This window comes from Ctenocephalides felis, unplaced genomic scaffold, assembly GCF_003426905.1.
Source record: "Ctenocephalides felis isolate EL2017-DRISC unplaced genomic scaffold, ASM342690v1 CF-g0.4_SCAFFOLD_03572, whole genome shotgun sequence".
In the NCBI taxonomy this organism is placed as follows: Eukaryota; Metazoa; Arthropoda; class Insecta; order Siphonaptera; family Pulicidae; genus Ctenocephalides; species Ctenocephalides felis.
The window spans coordinates 34,340,259-34,356,602 of record NW_020539726.1 but is presented as its reverse complement, the minus strand read 5'-3'; the positions used below and the strand labels follow the sequence as shown (position 1 = coordinate 34,356,602).

The 16,344-nt window shown below is 30.1% G+C and overlaps 2 protein-coding genes and 1 pseudogene across 2 annotated transcripts in view; 1 reads left to right on the top strand and 2 right to left on the bottom strand.

The window, feature by feature from the left end:
- LOC113387856 overlaps window positions 1-16,344 on the bottom strand; it is a 122,575-nt gene that overhangs the window by 90,025 nt on the left and 16,206 nt on the right. The gene's annotated exons all lie outside the window — the stretch shown is intronic.
- Window positions 519-3,028, top strand: LOC113387858 (uncharacterized protein C16orf52 homolog A-like). Its single transcript, XM_026625244.1, has 3 exons — window positions 519-637; window positions 702-914; window positions 2,841-3,028. Exons 1-3 carry the CDS (start codon window positions 535-537, stop codon window positions 3,026-3,028), a joined length of 504 nt encoding a protein of 167 aa, XP_026481029.1. The 5' UTR covers window positions 519-534.
- Window positions 8,881-16,238, bottom strand: LOC113388406 (annotated as a pseudogene).

Here is a 16,344-nt window from a genome sequence, read left to right as displayed (position 1 = left end):
TACTAAGACACTCTGCGAAGCCCTAATTAAAAATTTCCTAATAATTTCTAACAAAACTGTACTAGGTTTGAATAACTATATGTTTGGTTCCCTGAAATAATATTGGTTGTGAAGAGACAATGTATGACCATGTAAATGTAAAAGAACCGCTTTCGTAAATAATTATATACTTACAATTGGGATTTCTATTTAACTGTCTAAAAGGTGTCTAAATGTGAGAGGTGAGAGACAATATAACAATGGGTGTACTATTTTGACGTTTGACAGTTTTGTTTTTTTGTTTGACAGTTTTGTTTGACGCACATAGGTTTTTTGTCTTTCAATGTTGTTACACTTTGTTCATTCTCGTTGAGCGTCGTATGTTGGTATGACAAAGAAATGTGATTACCATAATTAGCTTCGCCACCTTGACAGTCAACAATAACAAAAACTGCACAAATAATTTGTACAAATAAATACCTAATTTTAATAAACTAAAGTGCAAAAATGTGTATATTCGTATAAATATTATTATTATTGTTTTAACTTTTCACAATGGATAAATTAACACTGATATCAGGCACCTTGTTCATGGCAGCAGATGTCTTTGCAATTGTTAGTTTAGCAATGCCAGATTGGATAACTACAGATGTAGGAGGTAATAATTATTATCAAATACCATTAATAATAAACATTTGGTTAAATTTAATTTTTTTCCTCAGGGGATACAAGATTAGGTCTAATGTGGACCTGTATGACCTTGTACAATAGACCTCAAGTATGTTATACTCCCGATTTGCAACCAGAATGGCTGATGGCACTTATTTGTATCTTTATCGGTTGTATTTGTATAACGACCACGATTATTTTGTTGGCTTCCAGTCATTGGGATAGGAATGTTGTTCCTTATGCACGATGGGTTGGATTTACAGCAAGTAATGATAATAAACTATTTATATATATAAAAGATAGAGAAAAGAAATAGATTCAAATTTTTTTTTGCAATCTGAGATACTGTGAAAGCAATATATTTGATAAAACAGTGCTTGATAACTGTTTTATATTAACTAGCTGACCCGACAAATGTTGTTTTGCTAAGCAAGGTATATTCTAAACAATTTCTAGAGAATCAAAAATATTAATATTTTAAGTGTATAAGGATTAAGTGTTGTTTGAATGCTATATACAATGAGGTATTATAAAAACAATAAACCCCATTAGTTTGTCTATATTGTGTCAATACAATCAAACTGGAAGTTTTATACACTTTCTGTAGAAAACATGGTATCATATAATCCAATCCAAGTCTTTTTTGGTCTTTTGACTTATTGATTACGTTTCAAGTTTTTCAAATTCTTTTTGAATTCTGGATTTTGTGTATAATTGTAAATAATACTACTGAGCTAATACAAAATTTTCAAATTTTTACGAGGAGAGATAGAAAATGAATTAGATATATCTTCTTTGACCTGGTTTTTTAGAAGTTTCAAGTAACATACCATAAATTAAAGTAAATTTAATAAAAAGTATATATGTAGGGCAGGGCAAGGCATAAAGGTTCACTTTGACTTTGAGCAAATATAAATTTTATTATGAAAATCAAACAAATTTTATCACAACAAATGTCACATATCAAACGAACAATTATCTGACTACGTTCATTAAAACTACCAGCTACTTCATCATTGTACAAATGCTTTTTGCTGTCTTTCAAAAATTTGTTACCTAGACCTTTTTACTCTATGGGCGGGGTAACAGGTAGCAAATAGGTCTAATCTTATTTTAATTTTAAAGGTATTTTACAAAATAATTACATTTTTAACTAATGCTAAAAAACTACCGCCGGAAGAAAATACTTTACTATGGATTTTCAAAGATTACCATTCATCTCTCAATATCAAAGTCATAAGAATCAAGGTTATAGCTGGTTAAACATCTTTTTCCCTCTACTTTCAAATATTGTTGTTAAACAATGCTTAACTTTACTGGTTTTGACACATCGGTGGTGGACCTTTTTAACCCTGGACCTTCATATAGTACTATCTATTTTTCGATAAATTCTGGGAAATTATAACTGGGAAAATGTTATTCGACAAAATGTCACTTTGATCGATACCAAATTTAGGTTCTGAATTTAAATAACATAAATAAGAAATAATGTAACCTAGAAAATGTTTTATAAATACCAATGTGTATATAATTATATAAATGAACTCTTTCAGAGCACCGTGTTTGAGAAAAATATGCTCAAAAGTGCATTTTCATAATAACATTTTAAAAAAGTTGATATTTCGTGTTCTTACTAACACTTGCGGCCCGTTTACTAACGTTATTTTGTATATAAATAAAACTATAAACAAAACTACTTACTACAATTTAATCATAATTAAATAATATTTATGTAAAACCTATTAAATATAATTGAACATCATCTGTGAAAAACGTTTGACATTTGACGTATTAGCCACCGTCCATTGTTTTATTCAAATTACGCTTCTACAAAAATGTAAAGTTTCTACGCGATCTCTGGATTGTCACGAATTTTTCAAGACTAAGACTGGCCAAATCGGTTTAGCCGTTTTCGAGTTTTACCGAATCATTTGATCGAGAGCTCCATTTTTATATATAAGATATTAAATTAATGAATTTTCTCCTATAATAGGAAATAATAATCCTTCTAATTTTCTTCTTTAAAGAATCTAAACTACATATAAATTATAACACAGTACATTTTTTTTACATAAAGTCTGATTATAGGATATTTTAATTATTTTACTCCTATTTCTTTTCTCTAGCTTGTTTTTCATTTTTATTTTGCAATTACCAAAGCATTTATATATTTTTTAATTTTTTTTTTTTAGTGGTTCTATTTTGCCTAGCCGCTGTGATATTTCCAATGGGTTTCCATGTCGATGAAATAGGAGGACAACCGTATCAATTACCAAGCTCTCATCAAGTCGGTATAAGTTATATTTTATTTGTTTTAGCTCTCTGGATTACTGTGATATCTGAATTGTTTGCCGGAAAAGTATGTTTGCCACATTTTTAAAGATTATATGATATAATTTAATTAGGAATGTAAATATAATAAGATATGATATATATATATATATATATATATATATATATATAAGTTAACTATTTAACTGAAAATTTAATTTAAAATTAATATTATTTAAAGTTGACATGAAACCAAATTTTTATAAGTTCATAAAAGTTTGAAAGAAATTACGTAATAAGACAAATTATATATATATATATATATATATATATATATATATATATATATATATACTAGCTGGCCAGGCAATAGTTGTTTATGAGGAGCAATTAATCACATGATCGATTGTTTAAAGATTTTTGGAGCCTCCCTTTCCCTCACCAAACATTCCGTGTATTTTTAGTTACGAAAAAAAAATTGTAAAATGTTTGATTTTTTTCTAATATTTGGATTTTTTTTAAAATGATATGTGATTAAAGTGATATCTTACAATAACCCTCCCTCCCCCATGTGATATTTTGTAATTTATTGTGAAATTGATGCAAAATTAAAGAAAAAAAGTTTATCAAGTGTCATTTTTAGGATCAATTTACTTTACTTTAATTTTCTATAATTCCAAATTGAAATAGACATACAACCCTCTTTACTTTACATTACTATAGTTTTTTAGATAAAGGGTCGTCCACCCCTATTTTTTTTTTTTAATTCTGGGACCAATTTTCTATACTTTAATTTTCTATGATACCAAATTGAAAAATACATGCAACTCTCTTTATTTTACAATCTATTTTTTTTATCAAGGGTCGTCCACCCTAATATTTTTTTTTATTTTTGAACTAATTTTCTTTACTTTAATTTTCTATGATTCGAAATTGAAAAATACATGGAACTCTTTTTACTTCGAAATTCTATTTATTTTTATCAAGGGTTGTCTACCCCTAATATACTTTTTTTAAAAGAACTATTTTTCCTTCGAAATTCTATTTTTTATATCAAGAGTCGTCCACCCCTAATACATTTTTTTTAATTTTGGGATCAATTTTCTTTTTACTTTAATTTTCTATAACTCGAAATTGAAAAATACATGGAACTCTTTTTAGTTCGAAAATCTATTTATTTTTATCAAGGGTTGTCCACTCCTAACTTTTTTTCTAATTTTGGGACCAATAATTTACTTTGCTTTAATTTTCTATGATTCCAAATTGAAAAATATATGGAACTTGTACTATTTTTATCAAGGGTTGTCCATCTCTAACTTTTTTTAAATTTTGGAACCAATTTTCCTTACTTTAATTTTTTATAATTTGAAATTGAAAATTACAACTCTTACTTCGAAAATGTATTTTTTTTTTATCAAGGGTCGTCTAGTCCAACCCTTGTTTTAGTCACTTGCAAAGACTATTAAGGGGCATTTATATGTGGCATGCTTTGCAGTGGGTAAACTATTCATATATTTTTTGTTAGATGCTCCTTTTACTTGTGCACCATATTTGCAATCAGTTAGTTATTTTTGTACTAAACATTTTGTAATAGAAATATTTTTTATGGCACAACAACGTTTGCCAGGTCAGCTAGTATATATATATATATATATATATATATATATATATATATATATATATTACCTTTTGATATTATTAAATACTAGTGAATAAGATTTCTACTCATTCCTTTCCATCTCGAATATTAAAATATATCTATTATATTATTAATGAAATAAGTTTATTATATTTTTATAGATTTTTATTTGTCTAGTAAGTTAAGTTATTTTAACAATACTTTCATCAATAAAGAATTATCATTTAAAAAAATCGTTTTTTTTTCATAATATACAAATTTCATTCGATGACAACCACAGGTGACAAAATTATATTTATATATATATTTACTATTATACTCATACCAAATTTTAATATGTATAAAATAAAAATTATTAACTTAAAATTAATCTTAATTTTTTTTTCAAAAATAATAAAACGTACATATTTACAGTGTAAATACAGATCCTGATTTTCTCATTATTAGAAAATTCAAATGCAATTGTAATTGATATATATATATATATATATATATATATATATATATATATATATATATATAAAATTGTTAAGTATGATCATATTTACAATTGAAATGCTGAAAATATGATGTAATCGAGTAAATATATGTGATGTTTATAATATATATTAGGGTGGTCCTTAATATGGACATTTTCGAATTTCTTTGCTCCCAAGATCTCAAATGCTTCCAAATTAATAATAAAAAATTCTCTCAAAGTTTTAGCTCTTAATATTAACATTTAGATAGTCCGCGAATCAATTAAAAGTTTCGTAAATTTATTATTAACATATGTCATTAAGTAAATTCTTGCGCCATCTGTGATAGCATTTGTTAAAAAATATTTATAAATCACTTAACCTCTAATTAATCCATGTAGACTGTTTAACTTTTGCATTAAATATTTATTTAATTGGTGATGTAGACACTAAAATTATCAGTAATAAATTGCCATCAAAATTACAAGTCTGCTACCACAGATGGTGCAAGAATTTACTTAATGACATATGTTGATAATAAATATACGAAACTTTTAATTACATTGCGGACTATCTAGATGTTAATATTATGAGCTAAAACTTTTAGAGGATTTTTTTTATTAATTTCGCAAGCGTTTGAGCCCTTGGGAGCAAAGAAATTCGAAATTGTCCATATTAAGGACTACCCTAATATATGTATATAGATAATTGAGTCTTAGATTTGTAAATTGTATGTAGAGCTTCGAAAAAAGAATGCGATTGTAATAAAAATCAAAATGTTTTTTTAAAGAGATTTTTATTTTTTATCGACGTTTCGGAGCTAAGTTCGTTCCATCTTCAGGACATTTGTCAAGAAACATGATTAGATTGATTTGATTTAGACATAAACAAACCAAAAACAATATACTTGAAAAAAAATTAAAATTAGTGGATTTTTAATGAAATTAACAAAATTATGAAAGAGAAACGTATAATAAGAATAAAAAATTATAATAAATGAATGTATTATAATATAAAGAAATATTCAAGTGCAAGCTAGATTTTTTTTTAAAAGGATTTGTAATAAAATTAGGAGAGAAGAAATTATATTAAATTTAATAAAAAATACAAAAATAATGAATCGATTTATAGATTTTTTTTTAAAAAAGGGAATTAAAAAAGTGGAAAATGTAGGATTTTTTCTATGAAAATGAATAAAATTGTGGAAGAATTCTTCTGAAGTGTTATTTCTTCCACAATTTATTCATTTTATATAAAAAATCCACCATTTTCTACTTTTCTGAATATATTGTTTATTTAAATCTTATCAAAATAATGTTTCTTGACAGATGTCTTGAAGATGGAACGAATTTACTTCCGAAACGTCAAATATAAATAAAATCTCTTTGAAAAAAACTTTTTCGGGATTTTTTTTGCAATTGGATTTTTTGTTCGAAACCTTACACCATATATATATATATATATATATATATATATATTAATTTATATTATATATATATATTATATATATGAGTTTAAAGTTGTGCGTTACATCAATAAAAATAGCAAGAGAGTTTTTAGAAATTTATTTAAAATCCGTACGTTTCGGCTAGCATCTTAGCCTTCATTCAGTGGCAATCAATATAAATATAAAAATTAGAACTAAATAAATAATATGTTTTTATTACAGTACTGTGCACATATACTCATACCATGGAGTAATAATGTTTTCATCTGTTATATTAGGACACAAAATTGTAAATGTTTTTATTATTATTATTATTGTTTTTCTATGAAATTTCTTACACATTATTTATATAGTTCTAATTTTTACAGATGCCACTGAAAAAGGCTAAGATGCTGGCCGAAACATATGGATTTTAAATACATAAATTTATAAAAACTCTCATACTACTTTTATTGATGTAACGCCCAACTTTTAAACTGAAATATATTATATCAACACCAAATATTTAATTCTAAAAAAAAAAAATATTCAGCGTTATATGAAACTCCACACAATTTCCCAAAAACTATTGATAACAAATTAAAAAAAATTATACATTATTAAAACACTTATTTAATTATTATAAAAATCAATCATTCACTTTCACGTCATTGACTCTTGTCAAAATGCATCAAAAATTATATTTGAAAATAAGTTTATATATCATCAAAACGAAACATTTGTTAAAATTTTCATTATGAATCTAAAGTTAAAGTTAAATTAGTACATTAATAAATTTATTTCCAAATATCTTATTCCTTATTTAATTATTATAACATTGAAAGAATCAACATTTCATATTAATGTCACTTCACATATCAAAATTTACCAAAAATGTAAAATATCAAGAAAAAACGTAAAGAAAATTTTTATTTGTGATGATATGTATGTTTATCAATTGTAAACTTATTTTCTTAATATTTTCAAACATTTTTTGCTAAGTGTCAATGACGTAAAAATTCAATTTTATAAGTATATTAAAGTATTTTTTTAAATTTGTCGTCAATAGTTTTTTAAAGACCTGGATACCCAAAACTTTGAATAATTTTTTTTTAAAGGACGCTATGTATATGTATATATATATATATATATATATATCAACGTCGACAAAACACACATATATATATATATATAATATATATATATATATATATATATATGTTTTGTCGACGTTGATACATATTTGTAATATTTTTGCAGCCTAACGTCGAATTAAAAAATATTTAAATAACAAATTAGTTATTCCATTAAACGTTTCGACACTTGATGTGTGTCATCATTCAGTAATCAAACCAGGAAAAACGACAGAAAAATTAATTATGATGTAAAATTGATCAGTGTCCATAATGCACCGCTATTAATAACATAAAATATAGGAGGGCGATATGTGCTCCTTCAATTTCTCGTTTATTAACATAATGTATATTATTATTTTACACAAATTTAGTGTTCAATCAATTTTATATCACAATTAATTTTTTCTGTTGTTTTTCCTGGTTTGATTACTGAATGATGACACACATCAAGTTTCGAAACGTTTAATGGGATAAATAATTTTGTTATTTTTTTTTTTTAATTCGACGATTGGGCTGCAAATCTGTATATATATATATATATATATATATATATAAATATATAAATAAGAATAAAATATAATTCCTTGCATTTGAAAATTCATACTGTATTATTTTTGTAACACCACAGGCTATTATCACACACTGTTCAAAATGCATTAATTATTCAAAACCATTCAAAATTTCAAAACAAAACATTGAATGCATTTTTATAATTATATGCAATATACAGTTTATATACTGATTAATAAACGATAAAGAAAAAAATAATAAATAAATGACTTCATATCATATCATATCAAAAAAATTTCAGAAGTTTTCAATGTACACTACACTAAAGTCAAAGTATGGTAAATGAACAATTAATTAAATTAAGAATAAAATGCAAATAAATTGCATGATCAATTCATATTTTATTTTTCAAATTTTTTTAATTGTTTTTTTTTGGTAACAACGTTTGCCCGCAGATTTTTTTTGATCGTTTAAACGACCTGTTACAATTGGGATATATTTTTTTACGTTTTTTATGCAGACAAACTTTGTCGATTTTTTCCACCATGTGTCACAATTGGGTCACGTTTATCATGGTACATGTTTATAGTTAAAATTACGACATCGAGAGATTCCCGTGGACATTATTGGAAATAATGGTACAGCCGGAAGAGTTGTGCTGGTTGTTTTTATGTCCCAAATCTCGCAGAACTGCAAAAGGGTCACCATTACGTTCTGGTTCTTCTATAGGTTTTACAGGATTACGCAAAACACTGGCATAGGTTGCTGAATTTTGGGCATGTTGTCTGGTGATCATTTCCTCACGCTCTCTTGTTTCCTTCCACCTAAGTTTAGAGATTGTGCAAAATCTGCGTTGATTTGCTGTTGTAAACGTTCCTGTTGTAATTGACTTACTTGTTGTGGTGTTAAATTGCTTAATACGTGTTGCCGATGCATGTTTAGAAGATGCACATTGTCCGGTTGGTTGTTGTGTCCAAAATTAAAGGAGTTTGTGTTCAATCCTACTTTGTCGTCTAAGAGATTATGTTGCTCACCGCCGTACATGTCTTGTAGCTGATTATGTTGACCTCCAACTTGTCCAGCTTGTCTTCGGTACAAAGGTACAGAATGCGATGTGGCATCATGGAACTTCCAAGGTACATCTGTAGTATCCGGGATGAATGTCCGATGAGCGTTAAGTTGCTGCTGCAACAGTCTTTCCTCCCGCAACGACTGTTGCTGTTGCAAAAATCATAGAGTTCTCAACATCCCGCAAAATCACTGGTTTGTTTATATAATTCATATCACTTTTGTTTCCATCCAGTTTCGATCAGGCTGCATGTTCAATCCAGCAGACCCGTGTCCATTAGGCATATTGTGGTACAAATTCTGCGCAAAATTAGGTTTGTCGTTTAAAATATCATCGAAACGCGATATTTCATTATTCGGTAAATATAAATCCTGTGCTGCAGGTTGATGCTTGTTCATGTTTATAACATGTTGTAAAATTTCAGAGAACTTAGTAGCAGGTTCCATACCTTGTGTGTCTAACAAGTGTCGATACCACTCCAATTGCCTAGCCTTCGGTTCCAAAGCCATATCATGAAATGTGATATTCGGCGGCAACAAAGTCCATTCTGGTGTCCTGATGGTCTCCTGCACAACTGGTGGTCGTTCAGGAAAGTGCACGTTTTGCAAAAACTGTATATGCTCCTTTTCCGGCTGAACTTTGTTGTGTGTAGGTGTCGGCATCACAGGATGAGGTATTTGTTGGTTTATATGTGGTTGTACATCTGGTTCACCCTTGCCAAATTATCATAATTATCAGTGACAAAATGTGGTGGACTCGGAGTGTTCCTTTGCGCCATATTGTACAAACCATGTTGCTGTTTCGTCATATGTTGCAACGTAGGCATTGATATATTATTTGGGCTTCTCATAGTCGGTAAAACCGGAGGCATTCTTATAGGAATATCCTGCTGGTTGACTTTGCTTTTTGGTGAAAGCATTGAAAACGCGTTGTTCCATGAAGGTTGCACGTTGTTTGGAGGTTGCGATGCGTTTACCGCGGGTTGTCTTATTGGTGGCGGGAATACATTTGTATTTTGCGCCGGAGGCGCCTGATTAGGATAATAATAAACCGAGTACGGCGGTTGATACACTGGTGGTGGTCCAGGTGCAACGGCGGTATTTGATTAGTATTCGAAGGAAATCTAACAGGTTGCGTGGACGGGACAGGAGGTGGCACATTTGTTTGAGTATTATAAGTACTTACAGAATTCTGCTGGCTTTTGATGTAAGCTTCAGACTGAAAAGCACGCGGTATAAATTCAGGTGCTAAAGGATTCAGCACATAAGTCTTTTTTAACTCCACGCCGTCCAGTTGAGATCTAAGAAGTGACCAAGTGATACCAAACAAACTTTTGTTTTGGTTACAAATTTCTATAAAACGCTCCCAAACCTTCCGGCACCTACCAATAGAACATAAGGCTACTGGATCACCAACAACAGCAACCAGACTTTGTGCACGCGTAATAGCTGTGTTTAATAATTTTGAGTTTGAAAGAAACCCGTAGTCTAGTTCATCAGGTTTGGTACCTGCACAAGTACGTCTAGTCCTTACTGTTGATAAAAATATTGCTCTAAACTGTTTGCCCTGGACGTTCAAAACCCGTTCAACCGAAATACCACCCATACGCCTCTTCCTTAACTCAGACCTTATGCGAAACACTTGATCAGCATACGGTGTCATAATCCCTATACTGTGTTCATCCAATTTACCCCACGCCGCAGGCCATTTCTTTCGCAACTCCGAAACCCTTTCAACAACCTCATAAACCTCAGAATTGTTATAAAAAGCCGTTGAATTCGTATCTTGAACATCCTCGCCTCTAGTTGTAAAAAACGTCAAGGGGTAAAATTTATCATGTCGCGGCTGTTTACCACTGGATATCAATTTTTGATCATAAAATAGCTCAGAAGTAAAGTGAATTATGGCTTCGTGTGCTCTGTAATTTTCGCACAGTAAAATTTTGCAGGGAAATGTTCCCGGGTAATGATCGTACAAACGTTCTAGTAATGATACATGTAAGTTTCGTTCTTTAGCGAATGCTGAGAACAGTTCGGGACTTAACTGCATGTGGTCTCCGGCTAGGACGATTCTTGTTTGGTCACCGGCCAGGGCGAGGGGCATTATTGCTTCGCATTCCATGGCTTGTGCAGCTTCGTCCAGGAGTATGTGGGTGAAGTATCCTGGTAGAAAAATATAGAAATTGATAATTGATACGAATATGCAAATTGATGAATTATCACATGGTTAGTAATGTTTTGGTTCTAATGGATAATATGAAGTAAGAAGATAAAATAAGTATTATTGTATATCTCATTAGTTGTGTTGAACAATGTAGGAGGAAAGTGGCCAAATGAGAAATTTCCTGAAACATCCTACATAGTCTGAAAATGTTCTACGTAGTCGTAAAATGTTCTGGATAGTCTGAAAATGTTCAAAATAAACTAAAAATGTTCTAGATATTTTGAAATGTTTAAATGGTTTAATTGTTTGTCGATAGTCTTAAAATGTATATTCTAATAAAATTTGAGATATTCTAAAAAAGTTCTAGGCTACTGAAGATGTTCAGGATAGTTCCAAAATGTTCTAGATGGTCGAAATATGTTCTAAATAGTCTGATATTATTCTGGAGAGTCTGATAATATTCTAGTCTGAATAAGTTCAAGATAGTTTAAAAATGTTTAAAAGATTTGCTCCTAATATCCTAAAAATGTTATACATATTCTGAAAATGTTTAAATAATCTCAAAATGTTCTAGATAGTCTAAAGGTGTACTGGGTAGTCTAAAAATAGTCTAGACGAAAAAAATGTAAGAGGGTCTGAAAATATTCTAGATAGTTTGGAATGCTATAATAATCTAGTAGATCTATGAGTAGCCTGAAAATGTTCTGAATATTTAAAAATATTTCAGATTGTCTGAAAATTCTGGAAATACTAATATTCTACATAGTTTAAATATGTTCTAGAGATACTGAACATGTTCTAGAAAAACAGAAAATATTTTAGTTTATTAGATAGTCTGGAAATGTTATAGCTATTCTGAAAATGTCGTAAATGGTCCGTAAATGGATAGTCTGAAAAAGTTCTGGACAGTCTGAAAAAGTTCTGGATAGTCTGAAAATGTTCTAAATAGTCTGAATATATTCTAGATACTCTGAAAATGTTGTAAATAATCTAGAAATGTTCTGGATAATCTAAAAATGTTTTAGAGAGTATAAAAATGTTCTAGAGAATCTGAAAATGTTCTAGATAGTCTGAAAATGTTCTTGATAGTCTCAAAATATTTCTGGATAGTCTGAAAATATTTGTGGATAGTCTCAAAATGTTCTAGATAGCCTAAAAATGTTCTAGGTATCTTGAAAACATTCTAGATAGTCTCAAAATGTTCTAGATAGCCTAAAAATGCTCTAGATAGTCTCAAAATGTTCTAGATAGCCTAAAAATGTTCTAGATAGCTTGAAAACATTCTAGATAGTCTCAAAATGTTCTAGATAGCCTAAAAATGTTCTAGATAGCCTAAAAATGTTCTAGATAGCCTAAAAATGTTCTCGATACTTTGTAAATGTTATAAATTGTCTGAAAATGTTCTGGATAGTCTGAACACGTTCTTGATTGTCAGAAAACATTTTGGATAGTCTAAAATTTTCTAGATAGTTTAAAAATGTTCTAAATAGGTTCTGGATAGTCTCAAAATGACTCTGACAATAAGCGTTCTAGATAGTCTAAAAATGTTTTGGATAGTCCTAAAACGTTTGGATGATCTAAAAATGTTCTTGATGGTCTGAAAAAAATCTTGACGATCTAGAAATTTTGTGAATCTAAAATATATACAACTTAATTTTGGCCTGAATATATCCCTGATAGCCTAAAAAAGTTTTAGACAGTCCCAGAATGTTTTAGATACTCTAAAAATGCTTCAGATAAATTTAAAATGTTCTAGACACTCTCAAAATGTTCTAGATATACTGAAAATATTCTAAAGAATATTCTAAATATTCAGAAAATGTTCTTGATAAATGAGAATGTTGCAAATCGTCTGAAATCGTCGAAAAATGTTTCAATTTAACCAAAAATGTTGAATATCGACCAAAAATCGTCGACAAATGACGCAAATCGTTGAAAAAATACTGAAATTTAACAAAAATGTTGAAAAATCGGCCAAAAATGTTACAAATCGTCTGAAATTGATGCAAATCGTGTGAAAATGCAGCAAATTATCTTAAAATGTTGCAAACCTTCTGAAAATGTTGCAAATCGTCGGAAAATTTTGCAAGTTGTCTTAAAATGTTGCAAATCGTCTGAAAATGCAGCAAAATGTCTTAAAATGTTGCAAATCGTCTGAAAATGCAGCAAAATGTCTTAAAATGTTGCAAATCGTCTGAAAAATTTGCAAATTATTTCAAAATGTTGCAAAACGTCTGAAAATGCAGCAAAATGTCTTAAAATGTTGCCAAATCGTCTGAAAATTTTGCAATCGTCCAAAAATGTTGAAAATTGTCAAAAAACGTTGTAAACCTACTGAAAATGTTGGAAATCGTCGGAAAATTTTGCAAATCTTCTGAAAATGTCGCAAATCGTCCAATAACGTATCAAATCGTCTGAAATTGATGCAGGTTGTCTGAAAATGTTGCAAATCGTCCAAAAATGTCGTATATCGTCCAAAATTTTGCAAGTCGTCTACAAATGTGGCAAATCATCTGAAAACGTTGCAAATCGTCTGAAATTTATGCAAATCGTACGAGAATTCAGCAAATTGTCCTAAATGTTTCAAATTATTTGAAAATGTTCTAAATTGTCTGAAAACGTTGCAAATCGTATGAAAATATTGTAAGTTGGCTGAAAATGGTAAATCTAACTGTAATAAAATCTAACATAATGTAACTGTAACATGTAAAACATTTAAAAAAGAATATTAAAAAAGAGCTGAAACATCTTGAATCATACTTAAGTTCGCAAATATTAAATATTACGATATTTATCAGAACGAAAATCGAAATATAAACTTGATATGTTAATAAAGTTAACGTTTTAAAGAAAACATCAATGACAAGTAAAATTTTGGTGACAAACTTGAAACATCTACAAAATTTAAAATTACCACCAAATCGGATTTACGCCACAACAAACTTCTTCTCAAAGAAAGTGTATTAACAAAAACTAAACAATAATTATAAATATTAAAAAACTACCTTTAGGCAATCCAAGATTAGCCAGCTCCATCGATATCGACAACGTCACCACAATAATCCTATGCTTCATCACATCTTGCAAAGTAGGTTTTTGGAAATTCCTCACATTGCCATTAGTTTCTATCAAACAATACTGCAAAAACAACAAAAAAACTTTTACAAACACGTACATAAAACACGATACTTGATATAGTTCAAATTCACCTTTTGTACAATCTGATTAGCTGTCGCCACCCATCTCTTGTGATAATAAATACGTAAAGGCCTGGCTTCTTCCATACCACTTTCCACCCATGGATGAAGATAGTCTTTGATGTACAAATCAGCAGCTGAGTTCGAATGTGTACAAATTAAAATCGGTATCGGATTGTAGTAGTAGTTGTTTATCGCTTGGGCCAAAGTGTAGGTTTTACCAGTACCGAAAGGTCCGATGATTAGAATCGGTGGTAGGTAGTTGATATGCATGGGTGTAGTGATGGCAACTACAGCTTCTTTTGTTTTAGGTTTAATTTAGGGTCCAAAAGATTCTGACCATTGGCGTTGTGGTGTCCAGGGTATGTTGGTTCTAAGTACGTGTCAGGGAAAATACGCGAAAGTCAGCGATTTTGTCTATGGCGTAGTGCCATTCACAATATGTCAAGCGGTTTAGTTGGAACTGCACTTCAGCAATAAAGTCTGTATCAGCTTTGATATTTAGTTCTTGTACAGTAGTTGCTGATAATCTCATATAAACCATGTTTTGCCCTTGTCTTCAATCAAAGCCTCATAAACTTTGCGTTTACCATTAGAATCTAATTGGGTCTTGGATTGCTCCGACGTCAAAAACACCGACGTGCAATTGTTCAAAATCAGCCTACCGGCTGATGTATCCTCCGAAACATCTTTACCCAAAGTCATCAGCGCAAACAATTCACCGCTCACCGAATATTTGGCAGTACTTGTAGCCATTCCACTTGGCGCCAACAAATAACTAGACGTGATCCTAAGTTTTGTGGTCAAATTATACCTAGCAACTTGTTTCATACTACCATTTCTTCAACACATACAACAATTCATGCATACGAGATCTATAATTATTTCTAGTCAAACGTTTCTCCATACCGTGCATGGGTTAGTAAATAAACGTATTGATGTCTTGGACAGGATATGTGTTAAATAAATCGCGATCGCGCTCGTTATCAATAGAATAACTATAGGTATTAAAGTTGATGTAAAGGGACGATTTCAGCGTTTTCGGAATCCCCACGCGGCCTCCGTGGATAAAATAATCTCTTTTTTAATCTCTCCTTAATTTTATCAGCATCTGTTACCGGACTACATCCACGCACAAATGCTTCACCAAAACCGGTTCAGTGCCGAAATCGGAACACAACACTTTGCCTAAAAGTACCATAAATGTCTGTAGAAAACACGACTTAACCCTATGCTCCAAAGTAGGCGATTGGATCCGTTACAGGATCATATACTTCGAATCTAAATTGTAACACACCATTCCTGGTCAGATGTTAAAGTGGCTTCGACTCTTATGAACCATGTTGGCCTTTTTTGTTAGGTTTTGGTTCCCCCGGGAATACTGTTTTAGCGTAAAATGGTTTCGGTGGGCGTCTTGGCAAAAGTGCAACGGCTCGTAAAAGAATTTGTTTTTAGAACGAACGTCCAGTCGCGTTTGCTGACTTTGGATGAAACCGTAGTTACCAAGTCTGAAGAACAGGTTTCTTCGATACCGTCTAGTCTTTCTTTCATGATTTTTCGGGACTCGGGGCTTGGATCCATTTTTCCAAAAGTTGCCTCTAGTTAAAGGAAAGTATTATTGAATAGTAAAATGAATAACAGGTAATAATAATTTTGATGTTGATGTGAAATAGGCGGAGGTAATTTTAAGTCCCTATTATGGTTTATACAAAAACCGACATTTTAGCAAATTTTAGTAATTTTTTAAGAAAACTGATTTTAATTGGTATCGAATGCTAGAATATTCTGTAATTCGAACCAATTATTTTAACAGAGAATTTAGAGTGA

Coding starts and splice junctions, on each gene's coding strand:
- LOC113387858 (XM_026625244.1), top strand. CDS start 535: ATGGATAAATTAACACTGATATCAGGCACCTTGTTCATGGCAGCAGAT. Junction 638..701: donor GATAACTACAGATGTAGGAG/GTAATAATTATT, acceptor TTTTTTCCTCAG/GGGATACAAGATTAGGTCTA. Junction 915..2,840: donor ATGGGTTGGATTTACAGCAA/GTAATGATAATA, acceptor TTTTTTTTTTAG/TGGTTCTATTTTGCCTAGCC.